The sequence below is a fragment of the Pezoporus occidentalis genome, unplaced genomic scaffold (assembly GCF_034315485.1).
Source record: "Pezoporus occidentalis ecotype Australia unplaced genomic scaffold, CSIRO_AGI_Poc_V1 ctg143, whole genome shotgun sequence".
NCBI classification, from domain to species: domain Eukaryota; kingdom Metazoa; phylum Chordata; class Aves; order Psittaciformes; family Psittacidae; genus Pezoporus; species Pezoporus occidentalis.
Genome location: NW_026913241.1, coordinates 1,053,827 through 1,078,628, shown reverse-complemented (window position 1 = coordinate 1,078,628; position 24,802 = coordinate 1,053,827). Strand labels below are relative to the sequence as shown.

The 24,802-nt window shown below is 41.1% G+C and overlaps 1 protein-coding gene across 1 annotated transcript in view; it reads left to right on the top strand.

Annotated features, from left to right (window-relative positions):
* The window catches only part of GLS (glutaminase), a 66,436-nt gene extending 43,623 nt beyond the window's left edge, over positions 1–22,813 (top strand). The window contains exons 15-18 of the mRNA XM_062610009.1: positions 18,059–18,120; positions 19,028–19,104; positions 19,266–19,329; positions 19,534–22,813. Coding sequence (XP_062465993.1) covers positions 18,059–18,120; positions 19,028–19,104; positions 19,266–19,329; positions 19,534–19,690 — 360 coding nt within the window. The 3' untranslated portion in view covers positions 19,691–22,813. The remainder of the gene's footprint in view (positions 1–18,058; positions 18,121–19,027; positions 19,105–19,265; positions 19,330–19,533) is intronic.
* The last annotated feature ends 1,989 nt before the right edge of the window (positions 22,814–24,802 follow it).

Here is a 24,802-nt window from a genome sequence, read left to right as displayed (position 1 = left end):
ACCTGTCTCGTTTTCCATTTTTCATTTGCATTGTATGTTATTTATGTATCTCAATTTCCAGCATGCTTATTTTTGTATTGTTTAATAAATTTATTTTAAGCTGATTTTTATTGTATTTTTTTTTCTCTCAATGGAGAACAGATTTGCTCAAACACATTTTTGAGACTGGAGGTGGTGAGATAGTGAGCGCTCCGTTCTAAGAAAGATAAAGTTCTGGAGAAGTAGGTGGAATAAGCAGATTTGGTTAAACCAGCCATTAAAAACCTTCCTGAAATTTCTTAAACATCTTGTACAATAATCTAATTATTTTTCTCTTTGAAAAATTTGAACTATTATCTTAAAGTTGAAAGCAAAAGTCAAAGTGGGAGAACTTTCTCACCATTACTTTTTGATTATAAATATCATGGTGCGGTAGGATATTAATGTCACTGTGCATTTGTGTGGTTTTAAAGATACTAATTCAGTCACTGGGAGAATATGTGGTTAATGGTATCAGTGGTATGGTAGTAACTGTTGATCCTGAGCATCATGACTTGAACGATATAGCTTGTAATAAGTCACTCTTAGCAAGAATGGTCCCAACCCACAGCCTAGTAGTAGCGACAGTGGGGTCTGAACAAGTTAGTTGAATCTGGGTTCCTGGCAAAGCACTTGCCCTTTGTCACAGGCTTACCTTTTTTTCCATGAAAATTTATTTCAGATACTAAATAGTAGACGTGATGGTTCCAAGGCAAGACTTTTTCACTAGAATCATGCCTATACTGAGAGTGGCCGTAACTATTAATTTAGCTTTTCTGGTAGGTTGGTTTATAAACTGCAGTTACTTGTACGACATTTTTAAAGGTAGCTGTATGTTTTATTGTACATAAAATATCACATATCAGAAGAGTTAATTCTGTAAAAGCCATAAAGAAAAGGAAGAGTAGAAGAGTAGTAAGTACAAAGGGAGAACCACGGGTGATTTACTGTAGAATTAGTTTGGCTCTTACTGGTTTTCATTGTGCATTTGCGTCAAAAGACCAGTGGGGTGGGTAGATGAATAAAAGGCAGTGGAGTCAGAAGGGGGTGGGTGGGAGGGGAATAGAGAATGTTGGGTTTCCATTTGTTCTTATTTCTCTCGGTCTTGATATATGCATGCATGGTAGTTAGCTGTGAGCAAAGTAGTAAATTATGAGCGTCATAGTTTATTGTAATTTATATCTATTGTTTTAGTATCCAAAACATTGTTTGTTGGCTTTGACTATTTTTTTAATTTTCTTTAAATATTTCCATAGTTTTCTGGCAGGAGTTCAGACGCAGTTATTCCAGTGAAAACAGACATTTTTCCAGCAGTTCTTCCTGGTTTGGCTGAATACAGCTAATGATTTATCTTTAGTGCAGGGTCTCGAGGAATTTGAATGTCACAAATGTCTATAGTAGTTGCAGGGATGGTAAGAAGCTTTTAATCGGGTAGAAATCTAGTGTAATCTAATGTTTAGTTAGTTTTTTTTGTCATGCTAGTATCTTGGCTGTTCCACACCTCTTACCCAGTCTAGAAAATGCATGATTAAGTAGTATGTATAGTGATGTGCTTTTAAAGGGTGGGTCATGAACAACCCTGTTTTCTTTCTGTTACTTGTCCTGGTATGTTGAATAGTTGGTTGCAATCTAAATTACCTACTTTGAATCGAGTGTGCTTTTCAAATTACTATTTCCTCATTCTAGAGACTGTTGTGTGCAAAATGGAAATGCCCCATTTCCCTCTGGTTTTCATGCAATTAGAAGTTACTTTATTACTAGTATCTAATATTGCTTTATGCAGATGTTGTTATCACTTGCACACTCAGAATTTGGAAGTTGGCTGTGGTTTTTCTTTCAAGACCTGCAGTTCAGTTAATTCTGAGAATTCACATGCATTTCTTCTGCGCATAGCAGAAGTGTAATGGTTGCATCTGAAGCTGCAGTTTAACTAGATAAAAGCCTACAGTAGAGTTTAGGATGGCAGGAGTGTGGTGGTGGCAAGTTTGTTGTTGTGTTTCTGGGGTTTTGGGAGGGCTTTCTTTTTGTGTGATGGTTTTGTTTCCTTGCTTGTTTTCTCCCACCGGTTGAACTAGTTTAAACACAGCTTATTTGAGTAATGAAGCTGACATGGATGCAGGATCTAGAGCTAGAGCAAGGCTGTTAGTTAACTGGACCATGCAGATTTTCCAAAAGGAAGACAGGCATGATTACATGTTGGAGGAATAACAGGCATTTTGACACCTCTGTGCTAAGGCTGATGAGGAAAACAAGGTTGGAGGAAGGACAAGTGGAAAAGGAAATAATTCTGAATGCTTTTCTACCCTCAGAAATGTTCCAGCCCCAGCCGTACTTTCATGTGTTTCATTTATGCAGTGGGCATGTGAGAGAGCAGATCTCTTGTGAAGCGACACTTCCTGTGTTAGCTGCTGCTCTGCTCTGGTTTTGACCCAGCTGGCACGTAGCTGGTGCTTTCTGTGCTGTCATCAGCGTGCTTTCCTGATACCAGGCAAAAGCTGTCTTCTGCATATCTTTGTTCCAGATTTCCTTTGACTCCTTTATCTGATCAGTTACAGCGGATGTTCATCAGTTAAGGAGCACTATTATTTTGTAAATTTTGGGCAGCAGGTAGTGCTTCTCCCCTTAGAGGTCAGTGTGCTTTCATTTCATTGTTATTTGGTCAGACTTAGAATAAAGCCTGACGTGCCATCTCATCCCACCCCATATTTGCACTTCTGTTAATCAGGCATGATTTTTCAGTGAAATTGCTTGAACTTGATTCTTCTTTTTACATTGTTGAATATTCTGGAAATTTGAAGTAATTGTTTTGCTGATACAGTCAACAAATACCTGTTGTTTTCTTTGGAAGGTTCTTCAGTAGTAAAGTGCTGTTGTTAATTAGGCTTTTTACTTTGGTTGCCAAAGAGCTGGTATGCAGAATTTGAAGTATTCAAGTGTTATTGCAAGATTTTTATGCACACTGTAAATTGGGGTTTTATCTTAATAATCTATCTTAACTCAGGTCAGTTGTACTTCACATGGTGCAGTCATCATGACCCAGTGCATGAGATTCTACCGACTATCATCAGCCTAAGAATGAGACCATAAGATCATAGAACTTGGAAGGGATCTCTGGAAATAGTCTACTCCAACCTCATGCTTAACAGCAGGATCTTACTGGTTAGATCATGTTTCTCAGAGGCTTTGCCGGTCAAGTGTTGAACATCCCCAGGGATGGGGTTTCTGTAATCTCACTGGGTAACGTTCCCAGTGCTTTACCACTTCCATCAAAGAATATTTTTCCCTATCCTCCAGTTGAAAGTTTCTCTTTCTGCAGCTTATGATGATGACATTCACTGTGGAAATCTGATGGCCTTTAGGGAGTCCTAGAAGTGTGGCATAGCTAAAAATGGCTTTTGGTCAGTAATAACTAACATTTTCACCTCTTGCTGTATTTTTCTACTGGATCCTATTTTTTTTATGCTCTTTATATCACTGAAAATAGAGTGATTTAAGGATTTGAAAAGGCCAGCTTCCCTTTTTATTTTTCTACTAAAGCGTAACAGGCTAAGTGCAAACATGGAAGTATGTTATTTGCTGAGGGACAGCATGTTACTATTAGGACCCCTTGTGATCAGAGCGCTTATCAAAACAATGAACTGAGAACACGAGTGATAGGAAGAGATAATGTTGCTAGCTTCCTGTTGATGTCATTCACTAGTCCAGCTTTTTCCTTGAGGCAGGCAACTTTATTGTTTGTTCAGGAATTCATTCAATATCTGTCTTTTGGCCTGATAGACGTGGTTTTTCTTTTATGCGCAGCTTAGGCTTTCTGTATGGGAAGTGCATTTCACACTTTTAAAGGATTATTAAGCTTCTCCAGCATCTAATTATTGCAAGACAACTAATTAAAATGTCCTCTCTGTCTGAGACTAAACTGTTCAGATCAAGCATGTTCAACATAACCCCACCTATGCCATTGCAAAAAAGAATGAAAAGTTATGATAGAGGACATGGAGAAGCAGCTAAAACAGCTGAGTATATTTTGCCCCATATACCAAAGGCTGATGGGGAATAATACAATCTGGAGATAAAACCATGGAGGCAGAACATCTGTTTAAGCTAATGAATATATCTGATGCAACAAAAGTAGATACTGAATAAATCGTCTAAAAATTCTAGAAACTTCTTCCTAATAGTTTAGAAACAACCCTCCCAACAAGAATAGAGTACGAATTTCTGGTAAGATTTCGCCTATTCTCCTATCAGCCTGTAGGGTGTAGTCAGTCTCCTGCTAGAAAAGTTCCAGTAAGTATCTTTGAGAACATCCTCCTTTATTTGGGGAATAATTCCAAGCTCCAAGTCTCGCAGTTAGGAGTAAACCGTTGTCCATAAATTGCAAAATACCTATAGCCTGGGAAGCGGGAGCACTGCTCTACTGGGTTGTGTGTATATCAGTTGTAGTCAATAGGGCCTTGGAAAGGCAGACATTCTTTTGTCCTATGAGCTTAATACAACTAGTATCACTAAAGCACCCATCACTGTTCTGCTTTATCCATGTGATTATTGTTGATCCAGTCCTTTGCTTCCAGATCTTCCAAATCTTGCAGTGTAAATAATGTCTGTATCCACTACTTCAAAGGCTCTTGGGTTTTGTTTTTCTGCATCCAGTGTTAACTAGTCAGTCATCATTCCCACTGCTAAGATTTCTGTACGTATTCTGCATGCTTTTTCTTGCAGAATTGTTTGCAGGGATTAGCCCTTGAAAAAGGACTGAACAGGAACTACCAAAGTCTGTATCAGGAGATGATGATGACCCTGAGATTCCTGTAGTAGTTTACTGCAAGAATTATTGTTCTACCGTTTTTGAACAACCCTAACTCTAACCCTATTTCACTGGGATAAGTGCTGAAGAAGTTTGACAGCAGAGTAAGCTAAAGCCTTTGGGAGAATCATACATTTTCTTCCACGTAAGTTGATGCTTTAGACATGGCAGCAAAATTCATATATTCCCATCCAAGCTACTGATGGCAAATGCAGACCACCTAAACCTGGACATTTGCCTGCTCTTTATCTTCTGTCTTGGAGGGTGGAAAGTCTTTGTGCCTCTTTATGCCTTAAATGTTCCACTAGATCTAGTAAAATTTTTTGTTGGAATAATTTGTCTACGTACTATTCCTTTGTCATGCGTTTCATGGCAAACAGCACCGCAGTAACATCCTCAAGACAGGAGCCAGGTTGGGTTTTTCTGTTACTTCCTCCTGTTAAGTCATGGTTCTCTGGAACTGCCTGATTGACTGCAGTTACTCTAACTTGGTTTTCCTTACTAGGTTTTATTTTGCTTGCTGGTATGATTTATGAGTTTATTAATGTTCATGGAATTTGAGTCTGGTGTGGTTTTGTTTGGTTAAGTGGAATCAGCCAGCTTTAGGTCTTCAGTCTGGTGAAAGATCATTAAATCTTCTTCTTTTTGGGAGTCTTGTCAGTAATATGCTGCTTAATTCTATTGTCTCCAAGCGTAAAACGTGCGTTCATTCATTTATACCAGAAGAAATCAGAAGCAGCAGGTGGAACCAAGCATGACTATGCTAATTGTAATCTAGTCAGGGCAGTTTTGTTACTCAAGTTTCTCTCCTCTTCCCAGCATTCAAACCTTTTGAAATCAACATAATCATCCCTAAAGCAAAGTTCATAGGTATAAAACATCTGAAAGTAATTGTCAGTGAGTAGTACTTGAGATAAGCTGCTCTTCTGCCAGACTTGTCTATTTGTCTGAGCACGCATGTGTGTGAGGAAGGAAGCTCTCTAGTCAGTACATCATCATCGAATCCCTGATGAAGCTTCATTAGTTACTGAAGACCTCTAGTGTTGAAGAATTTAGGACCACCTGTCAGTCTTTCGGGGCTATCTGTGACAGAGCAATATTGGCAGTGTACATCCTAGTACCTGTTCTTAATACTGTGTAGCATAGTTGTGTATAAGGGAATCTTGAGGCCTTTTTGCAGGAATTGTCTTCCAGCTACAAAGGTTTCTGTTCCTGGGATCTTGCAGTCTGATACTAATGGACTGAGTGGCTCTTAATCCTAAGATCTGCCTTGTGTGGGTTTTCTGTGTACCCCTTGAAGCAGTTCATCTTTAATGATGGTTCTGTCTGCTAGGAGGGGGAAAGACAAACCAGTCATGCACTGGTCTTGCCACGTTTCCTGCTGTCATGCTGAGTTCCCCCTGCCTCTGTACAGGACAGGAGAAGCTGCTTCATCCATGCACCTTGGATGTTCTCACAATATTATGTAAGATTTTCTAGCTTAGTATTAGTTTGAATGCCCCGATTCTTGTGGGGAAGGCTTGTATGCAGGGGTTCAGCTAACCTTTGGTTTGTGTGGCCCGCTGTCCACCTCTGGAGTCAGTATTGGTGAAGGATTGATTCTTCTGCGTCCACTGGGGGAGGCAGGGGTGGGAGTGCATGAGCTGAGAAACATGGCTGGCCAAAACAGCCTTGTCTCACCCCATGGGGTTTACACATCTCAGGAATGGAATTAAATGGGCATGGTCTTTTTGAAAGAATCTCAGTTCCTGAATGTAAGTAGATGTTTCACTTAATCTAGAAAAAATTTTGTTAAATCATGCAACTCATTTGTTTTAATTAAATAGTCTTATCTATAATTTTAACAGTCAGCTTGCTAGTACTTTAGAATTAATTGGTAGCCATAGGTATAAATAATGAGTCACTGCAAATTCACAGTGTTTGTTGTGATGAAATTAGGTCTCTACTTCTGTAGCTTGACATCTTCAAGGACAGTTCAATCAGTGCTGTTGTTACTGTCTTTCAGGCACTTGAGCTAAACCAGACATGTTACAAAGTAGGCTATTACGCATGGATTCAAAAACTATATTGGAAATGTATAGTATTTTAAACTTAATTTACAAGATACTAAATCTCCTTTATCACTTAAAATTATGAGAGTTAAATGTGATGGTCTGAGTATGCAGTCAGTTGTAGAACTGAGCTCAGTCCTGTCTATGATTCTTGCTTTTTTCCCTGTCTGAGTTACAGGATGTTTTTTTGACCTTTTGAAGAGCTTGTATGTCCTGCCTGTTAGTATTTAAGATTAATTATCCTTTTCACAGGTAGAGAGATGTTGTTTTGAGGAATACAAGTGAGAGAGACTCTTTCCAGAAATATGTGACCTCTTGATGGCCGCTTATGAGCAAGAGGTTTGTATTGGAAGAGGTGAATTCTGGTTTAGTCTGTCTTTCATGGCTCCAGATGTGATTGAAAGAAAAAGTACCTTTTGCTCCCAGTTACTGCTTCCTCTGAACTTTTTAGGCTTTTAACATTTAATGCAACATAGCGCAGTAACAGACCAGAAAAGATGCACAAACAGGGTATTGGGCTAGTTTGTATCATTTTTAGATGCTTTTTAAAACCTAGAGTAATTTAAAATATTCTTACAAAAAGGACTTCAGGCAGAGAAGAAATGCTGTTTACTGTAAAATCATAGGATGGTTATGGTTGGAAGGGAGGAAGGCACCTTAAAGACCAAAATGAGGCATTGTTTTGCAATTTTGTGTGGCATAATCTAGCACTCTAAATTTTCTGACTCATCTAAAAGGCTTGGTTCTGAAGGAAGCAGGAATAGCAGAAATCTGTTTGAAACCAGCGAGTAGGGAGTGAGAGGGAAACCATCTCTGCTCAGCCTTCAACTGCAGGAAGGCTGCCCTTTTCTTTTTGTGACTTCAGCCTATACCTTTTCCAGTAAAGGAGATTAACAGTTGTTCTTAGGTTGAAGGAAGGAATTTGTTGTTTCTATTTTTTTAGTTTTTGCTTTTTTTTCTGGTGCTGAGAGAAATCTTCAATGTATACATTTGATTTAATTAAATGTTTCTTACATTCAGCTACATACACAGCTTCTGCGACAAGTACTAAGATTGAGCTATCGGTACAAGCTTGTTTGTACGTTAGTGCTCCTGTGTCTGAATTGAACTTAGTCAGTACTCCTTGCTCTGTTCTCAGATTTAAGCAGACACTATTAGGATCATAGAAGTCTTTTTCGTCAGTGTGTACCAGCCAATTCAGAAATGTATGAAGTCAGAAGAAGAAAATGATCAATTTCATTCTGAAAGATTGAATTTGGATTTGAAACAGTTTTAAAAGCTGAATTGCAATAAGACCTGAAAATCCTACTGGGAATTTTCCCAGCTTGATACTTGATTAAAAAAATATAAATCTCAGGTTTACATAGTTCTCCTGCTGAATTGATCTGTTTGTTAGCAAAAGTACCTGCCTTGTGACTTTTCCTACCTTCTTCTCTCTCTGTCCAAAGTGTGCTCTGATGCTGAGGGCAGAGGTGGTAGCTGCAGTGTTAGCTTTCTGAATTCTCTTTTCTGGAAGTTCTCTCATGCCCTTGTCTCTCATGCGCTTACTTGCTGCCTGCTAATTGGGCATCAGTTCATTTCCCATAACCTGCTTAGCTGCTTTTAGCAGCTGCTGTCTGCTGCTGTCCTGATCTGTCGCTGATCAGTACTTTAAAGGTCAAAAAACCCTTTCAACTTAGAAAATGATCCAGCACATTGTATCATTTTTAATAAAGTATAAATTTACAAAAAAGCAGGAATATTACCTAAAACAATATGTTCCTTGTATTTCTGTTTGATCAGCTCAGCTATCCAGACTCAGTAAGGGTCTGTATGTAGGTTACAGAGCACTGTAACAGGTCTTGCAGTCATAAATGCAATTAATGCATCTAAGTGATGCCACACTGGAAGCTGTTAGTGCTGTACTGCCATCTGATATGGCCATGGGGAGACAGGGAAGCTCTTCTGTGAACCCAGGGGAATAAATACCTGGCTTGCTGGCTTGCCTGAGGTTTTTGCAGCTATTGCAGTGGACTTGGCTTAAAGCTGCTTTGGGTACATTAATGTGAAAACACAGCCTCTTGTGTGGCTGCAGTTTAGATGTAACTGTTGGGACATGCAGCTTCCAGTGTACACACGGGTGGTGTTTGAACATGGCTGTTGAGAACTAAGGCAGTTACCGAGGAATAAATGTTTTATGAGTCTTAGTTTTCTACAAGCAGCACAAGCTATGTGGGTAGTATCTGTGCAAGTGGCATTTCAAGTTAATTCCACCAGAGAGACTCCAAAAATAAACCGTGGTAGCAAATGATAGTTGAGGTGTTACAAAATGGACTGGAATGAAAAAATGACAGAATCTTGTTTCTGAGTGAGTTTCAAAGCACAGAAGAGTAAATATTTGCAGATTCCTCAAAGTGCATGAGGAAGCAAGGATCGGTAGTGCGGAAAATAGGCTAAAGAGGTGGGGGGAGAAAGTCCTGAAGACGAAATGGAAGTTTTATGGAACAGGTAGCCTTGTTTGTATTTTCAAGTATTTCTGTATGTCATTAGTGTGTGTATGTGTATGCATTAATTTATTCACATATCCTCTAGTTACTTATACTATAATGGGAACAGAGATTTTCCCAAGGAATTCCAGCTTTATAAACCTGTTACGATCCTTGTGTTGGTTTAAAGTTGGAGCAAGAGGCTGTGTTAGAGGTAGTTGGTGTTAGGTTGCTGTAGAGCCAGGTGGGGTCTGTTGATCGCTTTTACTCAGGCTGAAAGACTTATTTTTGCATGCTTCACAAAGTCAGAGAAATTACCTAACTTAGAATCAGTCAGTGCTGTGGCTTAATGCAGAGGCTGCTGAGAGTGCCTTCACTGACTACCCATCCTTAGAAATACTTGAAGGCAGAACTTCCCCAGGCACCCTCTCAGGGTGCTTCAGAGCTGGCCCTCACCTGGGTGGCACCTAAACTAGTCTGGGATTGGGTGAATAAAGCGCAGCACGTGGGTTTGGGTGTTGTACCCTGGCAGGATGCTGGCACTGGGGTGGGGCATGTGGTAAGTATGGTGTTTGCATCTCAGCTGTGGAGTGGAGGTGAGGCTTAGCTGTGCTGGGAGACCTCTGCTGAGAGCTGTTATGCCTGCACTCCTCCAGGGCACCATGGACATCTAAATACCAGTATCAGTTCTTCAGATATGTTGGATGTTAGAGATCTGTTTGTGCCAGACTGAAAACTGGCTGTTTTAAAAGCTCTAAGAGACTTCAGTGGGAGGGTAGAGTAATACTTAAGTGCTTTTGACAAACCCATGCTGTTTTGCTTAGATACTTCTTTGCAGTTCAGCCATAGTTTTTGCTATTAAAAGTAAATGTTTTGCCTTTAAGTAGTAACCCTCATTTTATTTCACGGGCAACGAAGCAGAAGCTCAGTTGCAGAGATACTGACTTGCAGTTGAGTTTTCTTTCCCTACAAAGTACAGCTTACCTTCATGTTGAGGAATAGTGTTTTAAAGGAAAACTGTGTCTGTCTCCTCTGGACTTGAACGGTGATTTATTTTTTTACTGACACAGAAGAGTCAATATTTGCAGATTCTAGAGTTATTTTTGCACTTTCCTCAAATTACATGAGGAAACAAGGATCAATAGTGTGGAAAATAGGCTAAAGAGGTGGGGGGAGAAAGTCCTGAAGAAGAAATGGATTTGCCTTGTTAGCAGATCCTGGAGAGCAGATGCCACCTTACTGCACATTAATTGTAAATACAAAAGTGGTCAATTGCTTTAACGTAAGTGGTCCTATCTATAGTGTCTGAATGTGCAGACACTCTGAGATTCACCCCTAGTTTATTTTTGTCCTTTCAGGGATTATTTGCATTCTAGGTTTAATTTCAAAGTTGAAGCATGAAAATTCATTTTGGGAAGGTTTGGCTTTTGATTTTTTACAATTCTATTTTGAAACCTTATATGGAGGGAGAAAGGTAATCTATGGGCTGTGCTTCTGTGTTGCTGAATTATAAATTCAGTGTGAAGAGCTGGGTGACTGAGTTGTTGTGCTCTAGATTTACTTTTTATGTAGGTCACCACTGCCATTCCAGAATTTATGTTGGCGTCTTGGATTTCAGGATTTTTTTTCCTTTTGATAAGTTTCTAAAAAGCTGCAGTTTTTCTGAAGAATGTGAGGAATGTGATACTCAGGTGACCATCATTAGGAGATCATCTTTAGGAAAAGTAGCAGAGCAGTGACTGTGAAGTTGAATTTCTGTTGATTTTGGAGCTTTTATTACTCTGTGCAAACCCTTTTGTCTCCTGTAAGCTCTTTGCTCCTGCCTTACTTGTTGGTCATTTGCGCAGGTCAGGAGAATAGGAAGAGTTTATAGCAGTCAGCCTCTTCCCAGTATGAAATGTTAATCCTTGTTCACTGGACAAACACGCACCTTGGGTGGCTTAAAAATCTATTTTCTGCCTTTCAGCGTTAATCCGGCACTGAGCTGGATTAGTGATACCGTGTGCTGATAACAATGGGTGCGAGAGCTCAGCACGCACAGCAGTGGCTGTGGCTGTGGGTGCAGGGGCACCTCAAGGTCTCTTGGCAAGCAGGGCCTTCACTCATGTGTCCACTGTGTCAGTATGACCCAGCTGCCAAATGGGGTGGGAGAGACCGTGTAAGAGGAATTACTGAACACTTGGTGCTCTTGTCTTTCTCCTTGTTGTCACAGTGTGCTGCCAGGATCTGCAGTTTTGGAATAGCATAGAATCATAGGATGGTTTGGGTTGGAAGGGACTTTAAAGCTCACCCAGTTCCAACCTCCTGCCATGGGCAGGGACACCTTCCACTAGAGCAGGGTGCTCCAAGCCCCATCCAGCCTGGCCTCGAGCACTGCCAGGGACGGGGCCTCCACAGCTTCTCTGGTCAAACCATGCACCACCCTCAGGGTGAAGAATAATTTTGGACAGGCTTCTCGTATAATTTATATGAGAAGCAAATTGTGCTCCATCATCCTCGGCTGTTGGTGCAGGTGCCAAAGGAAGATGGCCACGGTATCGTAAATGCAGACTGCGTGTGCTGCAGCGTTGGTAGGTTTTAGTGGTGTGGAGAACTGTGCCTCAGACACATCCAGACAAGTCAGTCTCGTTTCTCTGGTGCATTGTGCTCTGATGAAGAGCCACAGAACTTTATTCCCCCTTCAGTGGGTGTTCCACCTCTCCTGCAGCTGGAAGCATTTGTCAGGGTCTGGGTGGTGGGGTGTTGTGCACCAAGACTCTTGCTTATCTGGGACCTCCTCTGACATCTCAGGGCATCAGGACCTGGGGTCAGTATGACAGTTGCTTGTCATTAGGAAAGTCCTGAGCTGCAAGAGCTGAAGCTTGTATCCCGATTTATCTCCACACCTCTGTGCTGTGCAGGGGAATGTTTAAAACCGCTCTTCAGGCCATTTAGTGAGGAGGACAATTGTTCCCAAAAGGAAACACTGGATCCCAATTTAAGCACAAAATCATAAGACATAAGAGTGGTGGCTTTTTATCTTGACTAGCTCTACTATCTTTTTTACTTCCCCTTGTATTTGAACCTGTTGGCACACTGGGTCTGGTGCATAGTAAAGTTCCGATATGGCAGAGTTATTGAGAAACAATATGCATTCAAACAACCCGTTTTCTCCAGTATTTTGAACATCTTTTCTGCCTGCTAACCTGTGGCATTGTCCCTAAATATATGGAAAGTGCACTGGAAAGATTAGGGGCGGTTGTTTGTTTATTCCTGGTTGCACTACCTTTAGCAGCACTGCCTGTAAACTTTTGTGCTCGACTGTATTTGTTCGCCACCTGGAGAAACAGAAAAGTTGGAATTAATCCTTTTTTAGGCTGTAAATTCTGTGGTGTTTTCAAAGGACTTGTGTGTGTGTGTGTGTGCGTGTGAGCTCTCTCAGGAAGTGGGACACGGTAGGAAATTAAAACCCAGATTCCGTGACCTTTTTAGCCAAAAGCTTCTCATGGAATTAGTCCTGCTCTAAGCTAAATTAATTTTTCTGAAGGATTTGTGTTCTTTGCATGCACAGCTGTCTGGATTTTCCCTCTCCTGACCCAAGCAGCATACGGAGCAGTGGCTCGCTGGAGCCATGGCAGTGATAGCAGTGCAGGATGGATGGCCTTGTAGCAGCAGGGACACACAGGCAGGTGCAGAGCATGGGCTGGCAGGGTCAGCTTGCTTGGGTTTGTTTCCTGCTTAAGGTTCGGCTGTTTTATAGCAACACTGAAGCATCTGAGCCAGTGGGCAGAAGCTGCCAGGTCGCTGTTTGTTCACAGCAAGACCCCAACAGTTCCAATTCCATCTCTGGGCCTCAGTTTTCCATTCTAGTGCTGTTAATGATAGCAGCTTGTTCTCTTGTGAAGTGTTTGGAGAGATCTTGTGTTGATAGCATTAGAGTAGGCAGTGATACATGTTCTGTTCTTGTACATTTAAAGTCCTCTGAACTAGTCTGTGTTGGGAGAAGTGAGTCTCATCTCAGCCTTGTATGGGGATTTGCTGTTAGCCATCATGAGACCGAGACTATTGAAGTAAGTCATCTTGTGTGGGCTGGATTTGGGCATGCAGCTCAGCTAGGAAGGACTAATTTGTTACAAATACTCCACCAAGGCTGTTCCCACATACCAGTCAGGCCTTTCAAATCAATTAATGTATTGAAATTTTGCTTGTGATAAGTAACCTCAGCACATTAATACTGAAGTTAAACTGATATTTTCACTGGGGTTTTCAGGTTGGTACCCTGAGAATTGAAAACCAAAGATGGTCATGTCCTACCAATGATAATGTGTTCACAGAGAAATGGGGGACAGCAGTGCACTTGCTGGGCATGTGCTTCCTAAAACACAGGGGCAGCCAGTGTGTTTTGCTGCTCTTCTTCCATTCCTGTGCAGTTAGCTTCCCATTGCAATCCTGCTGCTTGGAGGAGAGTAGTTTGAAACTTCTAGCACAGTCAGGCTCAGGAGATACTTAAAATAACTGCAGTATGAAAGCTTTGGACTAGGAGTCACTAACACTGGGTTATCCTTTATATCTTTCAGTGCTGTATCTCACTTGGTTTGGGGTTTGGGTTGAGTGTTTTACTTCTTTTTCCTTTTACCTTGTATATGTTTATCTGAACTGTCTGTGGCTTCCTGCCGGTCCGAACTCCGAGTGTTGCCTTCCTTTAACTTGACCTCCGTTCTTCAGCAACAACAGTCTTTGTTTTTCTTTCTTGTGCTGCTGACATTCTTGCCCATGGACTCACAGAGCTGTTTGTTGGAAAGTACCTCTGGAGGTCAAGAGAGCTGTTAAGTTCCTCCGGCATGGTGCATGCAGGTTATTTCCCATTTGACAAAAGATGGAACGGTTTTTGCTCTGGGTTTGATACTACTGTATAGCTGTTCAGTAATGCTTGATCCAACTCATACATAGCAAAGGGACCGCATCCCTTTTCCTGTTACTAAACTTTCATAGTTAAAGTATTGAGCATGGTAGAAAACTGTAATTTATGGCTGTTAGGTTGAAAGTAAATTTTTTTGTTCTTGCTTCTGAAGATGAGGGAAAACCTGTGTCCATCACTACAGTTAACAGAAACACAAGCACTGAATGTGATATATAGAAGATAATGAACCACTCGGTGAGAAACTACTTGACAGTCCCTAACCACTTAAATGAGTTGGCTTGTCTCTTGTACCCTACTTAGTTTGAATGGATACAGCTCATCTGTTGTCTTCGATCTTGTTTTTTCCTCCTCTACAGTAGAAAAACCCAAATCACAGTCATATGTTTGCTGCTCCCACTCTGAGTTTCTTTGGCTCCTTATTTTTGCAATGGATCTGCTATTTTGGGCTGATGGGCTGCGAATTTGGGGGTAGAGAACTTCTACTTGCGTTTTTGAAGCCTTGATTGTGTATGACTTCATGGCAGTCCAAGTGAGACTTGATGCAGATACAAAGCTTCTGGCAGCAAGTTGTTTTCAAATGATAACTCTTTCTCAGTGTAAATAGCCTCTTACATAATGGTTTAATTTATCTGCTGCTTAGGTTAATGTTCTCTTGAAAAATGAGAGATACTCTAGAGACAGTTGATGAAAACTGTATCTTCTTCCTTTGAATTCAGAGTGGATTTTGTGTTTGCAAATTTTTAGATTTTATTCTTGAATTCACTTTTTACATCCATCTTTGCTGTTCATGCTGCCTTTTGAGCAGTTTCATTTTGGTCCTTATAAAATACATCCAGGCCAAAAAATAACCATGCTGTTGGTAGAGCAGGGTGCAGTTACAGAGTTAGAGTGTGTTTTGTTGCTAGCAAATCCAACCTAAGTCTCCCATAAAGTCATTTGAAGTCTCACTTGAAACACAGGCAGGTAGCCCTATGGGGGCTGTTTCAGCTATGATGTCTGAACTCTGTCTGCTTTTCTTTCCAGCTTGAGTTCATTCCTGACCAGTTTTGGATAATTATTCTGCTAACAATTGTCCTCCTAAATTTGTTTGTGTCCTGCCTTTTGTATCCCATTACCTTTACTGTTATACAGAGGGCAGTCATATTTTTTCTCAAATTTTCTTTTCTGAACTAAAGAAGCAGAGATTTATGTTTTTTCTTTTTGTCTGGACTTGCGTTTCCTTTCGGTCTGTCAAGAAGTTCAGTTTCATCAAATGTGATCTTGGATTTTGCATTTATGCTTTAATGTTTCCCAGATTGCTGGAATATCTGGCCCTATTGTGTTAGAAAGCCTCAGGAATCTCCAGACTGCACTTTGTCACATCGTTCTGGGAAATGAAAATGTCTTGTTAGCAAAATGCTCAGCTGAATCCAGAAGGATTCTTGGCCCCAGCTGCACTTGAAGGTTATTTTTTGTGAGGAAGGAATGTGTGTTATTTTTATGTTATTTTAATACAGATTTGCATTTCCCAGAAACATAAGGAAGCCCAGCCAAAATTATCATTTACCTCTGAAATGGCTTTTTATTAAAGACAGAATGTCCTTTGATCATCCTTGATCCTGAAAAGGGAGAGTGTTTAGCACCTGAAGAACCTGCAGTGTCTGAGCGCAACCAGCTTTATCCTGTCTGCATGGCACCAGCAGTAGAGCGATGCTCGACTTCTTTCTCAGCAAGGAGAACTCCTGAATCATATTGGTGAAACCTAGAGGTGATCGGACTAAATCCCCCTTTCATGCCTGTGTGTGAATACAGTTTGCAGCCCAATGGCTGTAAAAGATGTACATTCTTTTAGGAGGCTTTAATAATTTGGTGCAAGTGTGGTATTTTCTACTGAAGCCTAAGGAGAGCACTGTTGGGTATTTGCTGCCCTTAACCAGCCTTTGTGATGGAAGTCTCCACATCCAAGCCACAGAAGTTTGCCACAGCAAGGATGAGACACAGCAGCCCTGAAGAGTGCTTGTAATGGTTTGTTCCTGTAATTCCTGTGCTGAGCCAGGGGTTGAGAGAAGGCAGGGGCAGCCTGGGAGGAGCTGCCTGTGTTGTGGGGAGAAGAAGGGCCATAGGGGTGAGTGAGCTCAGGCAGGGATGGCTGATCCTGCATCCAGAGCAAAGCCCATGCTGATGTGCTGTATTGTTGTCACTGCGTTTGGGTTTGTCTTTTTCAGAAGCTTTAAACTAAAAACATCTTCATAAGAGGAGCAGAATTGCTCCAGGCCTGTCCTCTGCAGTGCTTGGTCTGGGACATGATGTCAGGGTTGCTGCAGTTAAAGGTGACGCGGGTGCTTTCAGGTCATTGCTGAGGTAGAGCCCAGGGCCCAGCCTTTGAAGCCAGTCAGGTTTGGGAGCTTCCTGGGGGACACTGAGCCTTATGAGGAGGGATGGAGACCTGCGGATCTTGCCCAGCAGGTCTCACACTTGCTGCGCATGGCTGGTAAGCCTGAGGAGCCCCAGAGTGCAAGCTGGAAAGGAGCTGCAGGAGTTTGTGGGTACCGGAGTAAGGAGAGTGTTCTGTGTCCCCCGTGTGTATCCATCCCGGCCTTTGTGCCTCCATCTCCTTTTGCTTCAGTCCCTCTTTGCATCAGTGAACATTTAAGGTGTAAAGAATACTAAGCAGTTCTTTGGCTTGGGTTTACAGGAGGCGCAGATGTTGGCTCATCTGTGGCCCTGTGAAAATATGCCAGTGTTTCTGCAGAAATCTGTGGGAGGCTTGTTTGTGGGCCATGATTCTTGGTTTGTTTCTCCTCCTTGTTGTAGAAGGTCAATGCAGCATCAGTTTTCTCCTTTATCTCTGTTACTTGGCTCGTACCAGCGACAGAACTTTACAGGCTCGACAAGTAGTGCAGCATTTGGAAAGTTGACTGGAAATGACTGTGAAATGGTGTCTAGAAGTGGCTGTATCTATTTATGAAAGACGCTAATGTGGGATGCTTAAAACCATCTCTTTTTGTCAGTCTGGGTTCTTAAAACTTGCGGAGTTGTTACAGCTATGTTAAAAATGTGCATGAGACAAAGTTGAGGTAGCGTTTCTTACTAGAGTAATTAATACAGCTGATAAAAACACTGCTTTGCCTGAGGCTTTACCCGCGTTACTTGATCTAGGAAGATTCTACTTTTATCTGCCTCGAAACCTTGCTGTTCTTGCAGCAGCTCATTATGTGATACAATTGCTTTAAATGGTTTATTTGAAGTAAGCCTCTGCATTAAATGTATGTAAAGAAAATATGTAACATAAAGCAAATCCCGTGCCATTCTTCTCGTCTGCTAACACAGATTTCTTCTAGCATTAGGAGTCTTCTCTGGAAAAGCAAACCCACACACAAAAAGAAAAACCAAAACAAAAAACCCTCCAACAAGCCCAAACCCAGTTTATTTTCTGGAATGAGTTTGTCTCATGAGTTATTTATGCTTTTTTGCATTATGCAAAGTGACACTGTCTTTGTAATTCAATATTCAGTATCATTGGGTAATCAGAGTGAAATCTGGTTTGTTCATACAGCAAGGCTCATACTTTTTACCACAGCAGGGTAAAAATGCACGTTTTATGGTTTTGTTACTGTCCTTATGACTTCAACCTTGGAAAGACAGACCTGAAAGCACTGGTAACAAAGCAAGCTGGAACAAATTCTTCTGGTGTTTTACACTATACTGCAAAATGTGGCCAAAATTAACGAGTTCATAAGCACTGGATCAACTGTGGCCATGCTGGAGTTTTCTGGGTTTTCCATCAGTTTTCTTTCTGAGGAAAGAAGCTAAATAAACAGGATCTCATCTCTCTTTGTAGGTGAAGTCTGTGATAAATCTTCTGTTTGCTGCCTACACGGGGGATGTGTCTGCGCTCCGGAGGTAAAAATCGGTGTGGGGTTGGGAATAAGAATGCTGCTTGTTTGGTACCTGCTGTTATTGTTTATGGATATGCATATGCACTGTGTCTATGTTGGGAACATCTCAGCTGTGCTGGAGGCTGACTGTGTTCACCCAAATGCCAACCAAACAAACCCAACTCAAACCATCACAGAGGTATCCTCATGCTATGCTGCAACCTCATTGCTTTATGTTTCTGGATCACAGTGAAATAAGTTTCCTTAACCATTTTTTTTTTATAGTCATGGCAGAAAACCCTAGCTGTGCTCTCACCTGCTTTATAATTCAGTTCTGAAACTGACACAAAGATTCAGGCATTGTTGTTGTAGAGGTTAGAAAAACTAGCTTTGCTTTTTAAATCTGGAATAGAATCTGGCAATGTTTAAAGTAATGATGGTAAGAGACTAAATGAATGTATTAATTTGGCTACAATATACCTAAATAAAGCTAGTGAATGGAAAAACACATATAGTTTAACTCTGCTGTCCCAGAGCACTGTAGTGTGATGAAAGAACCCTGCCAATAGCTTAACTCTGGATTTGGGCTTTTCAGGCCTGGGAGTCTTCCCTGGATTTCCTCAGGTGGCATAAATGTAATTTGCCTTCTGTGACTTAGCTTGTCCATGTAAGATTTTAAATCAGATATATTAAGTTTCCTGTAAAGACACTTTATGTTTCTTTCTAACAACTAGAGAACTGAAAGTTAAAGCCAAAGCAGTAAAGGCCCCTTTCCTTATAACTGAAGGTAGGATGGGCTCTTGATACCGTTCATATCCTCTTGCAGTGGAAGTTTCATTGTTGTAGCTTAGGTGTATTGTTCCATGCTAGTTCTGTAGCTTGTTTTAGTTATGTAAGACTTTTTTTTTCGTAATATATGTTTGTTTTTCTAGATTTGCTCTGTCAGGAATGGATATGGAACAAAGAGACTATGACTCACGAACAGCCCTGCATGTAGCAGCGGCAGAAGGTAGTGTTTCCTCCGATGTTGTTTGCTATCTGTTGATGGAGTGTAGTCATCTTGCATTAGAGTATCTTCACTCTATGTGCATACCTGCTTTTAAAAACTTTGTATATACATAGATACACATATATAAAATATATACACTCACAAGCCTGTTTTTCTTATAGGACATGTGGATGTTGTTAAATTCCTGTTGGAAGCATGCAAAGTGAATCCTTTCCCCAAAGACAGGTGAGTGGTTTTACTGAAATTTTGAGGAAAGACACTAATAGCATCTCTCTGAGATGCTTTAGCACCCCTGAGGAGAAAGTGTCTGTCAAGTCAGATTGGAATGTATTCAGAATTACTAGCACAGTATGTAAAGAAGTAGATTGTTGGTGCTTTTGGCTCTGTGCTTAGGTGCTGATCTTGGAAATACTGTGCTCCTTCTTGTAGGTGGAATAACACTCCTATGGATGAAGCTTTACATTTCGGACACCACGATGTGTTTAAAATTCTTCAAGAATATCAGGTCCAATACACGCCATCAGAGGATTCCAACAATGGGAAGGAGAACCGAACGGTTCATAAAAATCTAGATGGCTTACTATAATCATCTTCAGCTAGATCCTAAGAATCAAATCACCTATTTAATTGTGGTATACATAAGTAATGAAGAGCGTGTGTGTTTCTATCTGATAGTGGTATATATTTTACGGAAGTCTCTGTTACTTCAGTGTTATGTTACAGGAGTTTCTATACGCACAGGACAAATCCAATCTCTCTCTAAAGAAACAAAACCAACTAAGAATCTCCCTCCATAATGTGAGCAATATTACCTCATGCTGCATATAATTGATGTATAAAAATATTTAGCTGTTGTTGGCTTTACTGTGCACTACTTAATTTATTTTTGTGTTCTATGTGAACTCTAGTCTGTGGTCAGGATTTTTTCTGCTGAGTTTTTGTTTCCTATAGCCTCTGTTTCCAGTATGGCCAAGGTGAGCCAGAGTGCTGTCAGGTCTGAGCGTCAGTGATAAGCTGAGGATGCTGATGTAGATTTAAGCTGGGTGTGTTAAGTAAGGATCTGCACTTACTGCTGGGAAAATAAACCTAAGTAAAAAAGTCCACCTTGTTTACATAATATAAATATCAACAGAGTATATAGATGACAGTTGTCAATGGTCTAGACTTGTTCTTAGGTAGTCTTGTCACGGAATTTGTTTTAAGGTTTTTTGACCAAATAGCGTAGGGGAATGGGACATCAAAGAGTGTTTAGTGAGGTTTTTGTCTTGGAAGAGTTTCTTTCAGTTCCCTTTGTCTCACCTCCCTCCTCGCTCTCTATGTTCAGCTGCTAAAGTACTTCCCTGTCACTGGGGAAAGCGGGTGCTTCCACTCTATGCAGTTGTGTTCCTAGCCAGGTACATTTGCACTACAGCAAGCCTTGGCAAGCTGCAGAACCCCCCAGTGGGCTCATGTGTGCTGTTCTTGGTGCTTGCACCAGGAACCAGAGAGGGGTATGGAAGTATGTGAAAGGCAAAGTACTAAACCAAATATTGCATGTAGATCTGACTTACTTTAGGCTTGCGATAAGGAACACGGACAGAGTCAACCAGCTTTAAGGAGCATAGAGCCAGTCAAAGAACGAGCAGAGCAGGAGATAAGCCAAATTTTTGGGTATGTTCTCTTCTTGGACTACCATCAACCAGGGAGCAGGATATTGCACCAGTGGGCTTCCACTGGTGCAGAACATGTTGTTCAGCATCAGGAGCACAAGCAGGTGATGCCTTTTGTGGTGAACGGTGGCACCTCCTGCCTTGTCACTGGAGCCAGCTCAGCATGTGCCCCATCATGGGGAAATGTCATTGCAGATACTTGCTATTTGCAGAAGTACGTTACTTGTTCCCTATCCCACGTGCAATTGCTTCTGCTGATACCGTGGCACAGAACCTCTGAAGTGATCAGTCACGGAGGGGTTGGATATTCACAAAACACCACAGGTGTGCACATAGGCAAGAGTTTTAGCACAAGAATTATAGGCAAGAGTCATTTAGCACATGGAAAAGGAGATTGTGTTTGAGAGTTGTGTGTGTGGCTGTTTTTATTCTAGCACATAGTGTACAAGCCAGCAGTAGATCTCAAAGTCAAAATTTTCTGTGTTGAGGCACCAAAATCCTCCTGAAATAATGCCCAAATCCTTTCTGGAATGGCCCAAGCACTTTATAAAGATGATCTGAACCACATTATCGTCCTTTTGCAAACGAGTACACTGAGGCGTAGAGAGAAGTAACTTCTCCAGAGTGACCCAGCAGGTCAGCATGGCTGAGAGTAAATTCTCTCACGTTCCTGTACAGGCTCTGGCTGGTATATGCCATACTGCCTCCTGGCAGGGAAAAGTGCTTGATACTCATCACGAGCAGCGACTGTCCTCATGATGGTGGAATCTTGGAAGAGTCTGAAAGCCTAAGGCCCAACATAGCATTTTGAAGCTGACTGGTATGGTTATCAAACACTTCTCATCAATCTTACTGTTCTTAAACTGGGGTTTTTTGTTTGTTTTTTTTTCTCCTTCTCTTTTTTGGAGATCAGCTATTTTTCTGAAGGCTTTTAACCCATTCTTTTCACATCCTGTATCACAGCCACCCACTTCTAACCAAGAACTACACAAAATGGCCTCTGGCTCTTTGAGCCACATCAGTCACACAGTAGCACAAGGCCTCTGCCCTACTGCACCCTGAACTAAATCCCAGCATGTTTTCTCTGTCAAATTCAGTGTAGAGGAATATTTTCAGATGGATTCCAGTGAAGTATTCTGTATCTCAGTGCTAATCTGACTTCTTCCATGTTTTATTTCCTATTAAGACATATCCTTTAGCTTCTCAGAAAAATACCTGATTCAGCTCTATTTAACTGAAATTTGCATTGCTTGAACTGGCATTTTTAAAATAGAGGTATATTATAGAATACACGTGTATTAAGAACCAAACCAACCCAAAAGAAGGATTTATACTGAGTTAACATTTAAGGATCATGGCTGTCCCTAAGCTTAATGCTTTCCTGAATCATACTGAGTGCTTTTAGCCAGTCCTTGCTTCAGTGCATTTATGCTGGTTAGTTTTAGTATTTTCTCATTGTGAGAAGATGGATTATTTTGTAACGTCCAATTCAGCAATGCAGCTATCTAGACATGACGTTATATTCATAAGTATCAGTAGATGCAGTACATTGGTTTGGCTGTTTAGCATTCATGACACTGACATGTAGATTTTATCGTAAATAGCTTTTGGTTATCTTATCAGTCGCTGACTTCCTTATGCTCCAAAGAGGATTCCCCTACTCCTTTGTTTTTATGTCATGTATGTTTCTTCTGTATCACAACCTAAAATCGTCAAGCTAACTTAATGCTTTGTACTCAGAAATATTGTGATAGTCTTAGCATTAATTAGGCCTCTCTTTGTGAACAAAATGTGTACCAGATTTTTTTGCTTCAGAGCTGGACTATCAGTGACTATACTTATTGGCAGTGTACTTCTGGTCATTGTAATTGACTGGGCTGATCTTGACTCTTAGATTCAGTATTGTGGGGAATAGACAGTGATGAATGTATTTCTAGCAGTTTCCCATGAATGAATCTAAACTTGAGCTGTGCTGGTTCTGAAAATGAAAGTTATTTATTTTAAGAAATAAAATCCAGATAGTGTTGCTTTTTACAGCATAATAAACGGAAATACCAAGATGATGGTTGTGGTGGGTTTTACTGGTTTGTCTGTGCGGCTGATGTTGAAATAAAGCCTTCTGTCATGGGGAAGGCTGTCCAGGAAAAACTCCCTTGGCCATTTCTGTTGCACAAAGCTTACAGGAAGTCAGAATGAGTTTATCTGATCTGGTTTTGCTTTGTTTCCCTATGTCCTTTCACTGGTTGCGTTTTGTTAAAGTGATTCTTACATGGACTGGCCCAGCGCCCTCAACAGCTCTACCTTTCTCATTCCTACTCTTCACCCCTGCTATCCTTCACTGCACCAACTGATTCTTTCCTTTATTATACTTCTGTCTGTGTCGTTAATATAAGAGCCTCACAAGTGTGAGGCACTTGACAGCCCCAGAGAAAAGTGGTGCAGGAGATGGCCAGCTTGGCAGCTCACCAGGTTTAGCTGTAGGTCAGTTATCCTACTGATGAACTCCAGTTAGAAATTCGAGTTTAGTTTATTAAAGTTTGGTTGGGGAGGAAAAATAAGAATAATAAATTATTCCAACAGCCACCTTTCAAGATCCTTGTAATGCAGATGGGCAGAACAGTGCAGTGAATTAAGAGCATCTGTACTGCCTTTGGACTTCAGAGCTCTAACTGTTGCATTGTACAAACAAGTTTAAAATGAGTACATTTTAAACAGTATGAATACAGTAACCTACTGGCAGCCACATCATTGTTGCAACAGAAGTAGCCAAAACACAATTGAAAGGACAAAAGTGTCAACTGTGACAGTTCCATTTGTTTAAAATGGCAAAAGGCTATTCCAGCAGGGGAAAAAAAACCATGGGTTTTAGAACTATTGGCTATGTAAAGACAAAGCCATGAATAAGGCTGTGGTTTTAAACCTCACCAGAAAATTTCACCCTGATTGATAAAATTGAAGTATAATGAAAACAAACTGCTGCATCTAGAACGTGAATACAAGTGTAGCTCAAGAAACAAGTGTTTGATTTTTGTATTACAATAAAGATACACATTCAGCTAGTTACAGAAAGATAAAGGCATTCAGTTAGCATGTGAATATGCTGCAGCACTGTAACCCCTGTACCACAAGGCACCGAAACCAAGTCAGTTTAGCAATGCTTTCCATTTAAATACGTACGTTACTGCTCTAGGTCCTTTCACTTTTCTTTCTCTGGAGTGTTGCAGGGGGCACATCAGTCTTCCTGCGCACAACACTAAACTGAACCAGTTGTTTGTTTAACATATAAGCAGCAGGTGATCAATCTACCATTTCTGAGTAGTGGAGAAGCAGCTCTGCCACCCCTGAGCCTCACTGGCCACTGCTGCCCTCCCCGGCATGGGGAATAGACAGCAGCAGGGTCTGCCACAGCAGTAGCAACTCTGGCACAGAGAGGCTGAGGTTGGAGGGACTGCTGGATGTAATATCTTTTCCAACCCCAAGCTCAAGCAGGACCTGTACCTGAACAGATGGGATCCAGTACCAGGGTTCTGGAGTCCCTCTGCTCAGCTCTGTGCTAGTTAGCAGTCTGGACTAATAGATGCCCTTAGTCCAAGGCATCAGCTACTTAAGACAACCTTGCCTCTTAACTGTGAGTTGTTAATTATCTTCAAGCATGCAGAGAAACAAACCTGCTCCTCCTCTGGTGGAAGCACAACTTCATTCTTTAAGTGCTAAGGACTGCATATCCTGCAACCATTACCCCATTTGAATTGAACTTCCTTCACTTTCCTGGGCCTTATCCCTAACTGCAAAACCACTTCAGTATCAAAGTTGGTAGGGTCTTGCAGCTATTCAAATCAACAGTTAAATAAATGCCCTGGTTCATAGTGCATCTGAAAATTAAGTTCTATTCCACTTGTTACAACCTAACGGAGCACGTATTATTGTAAAAGATACAAATTCACCAGATCCTCACCTTGGCAGATGAAGCACAGTGAGTAAAAACATACATCAACCCCTTTTGCACTGTAAGAGTAGTTTCTCATTTTCTCTGGTACTGCAAGTGCAAG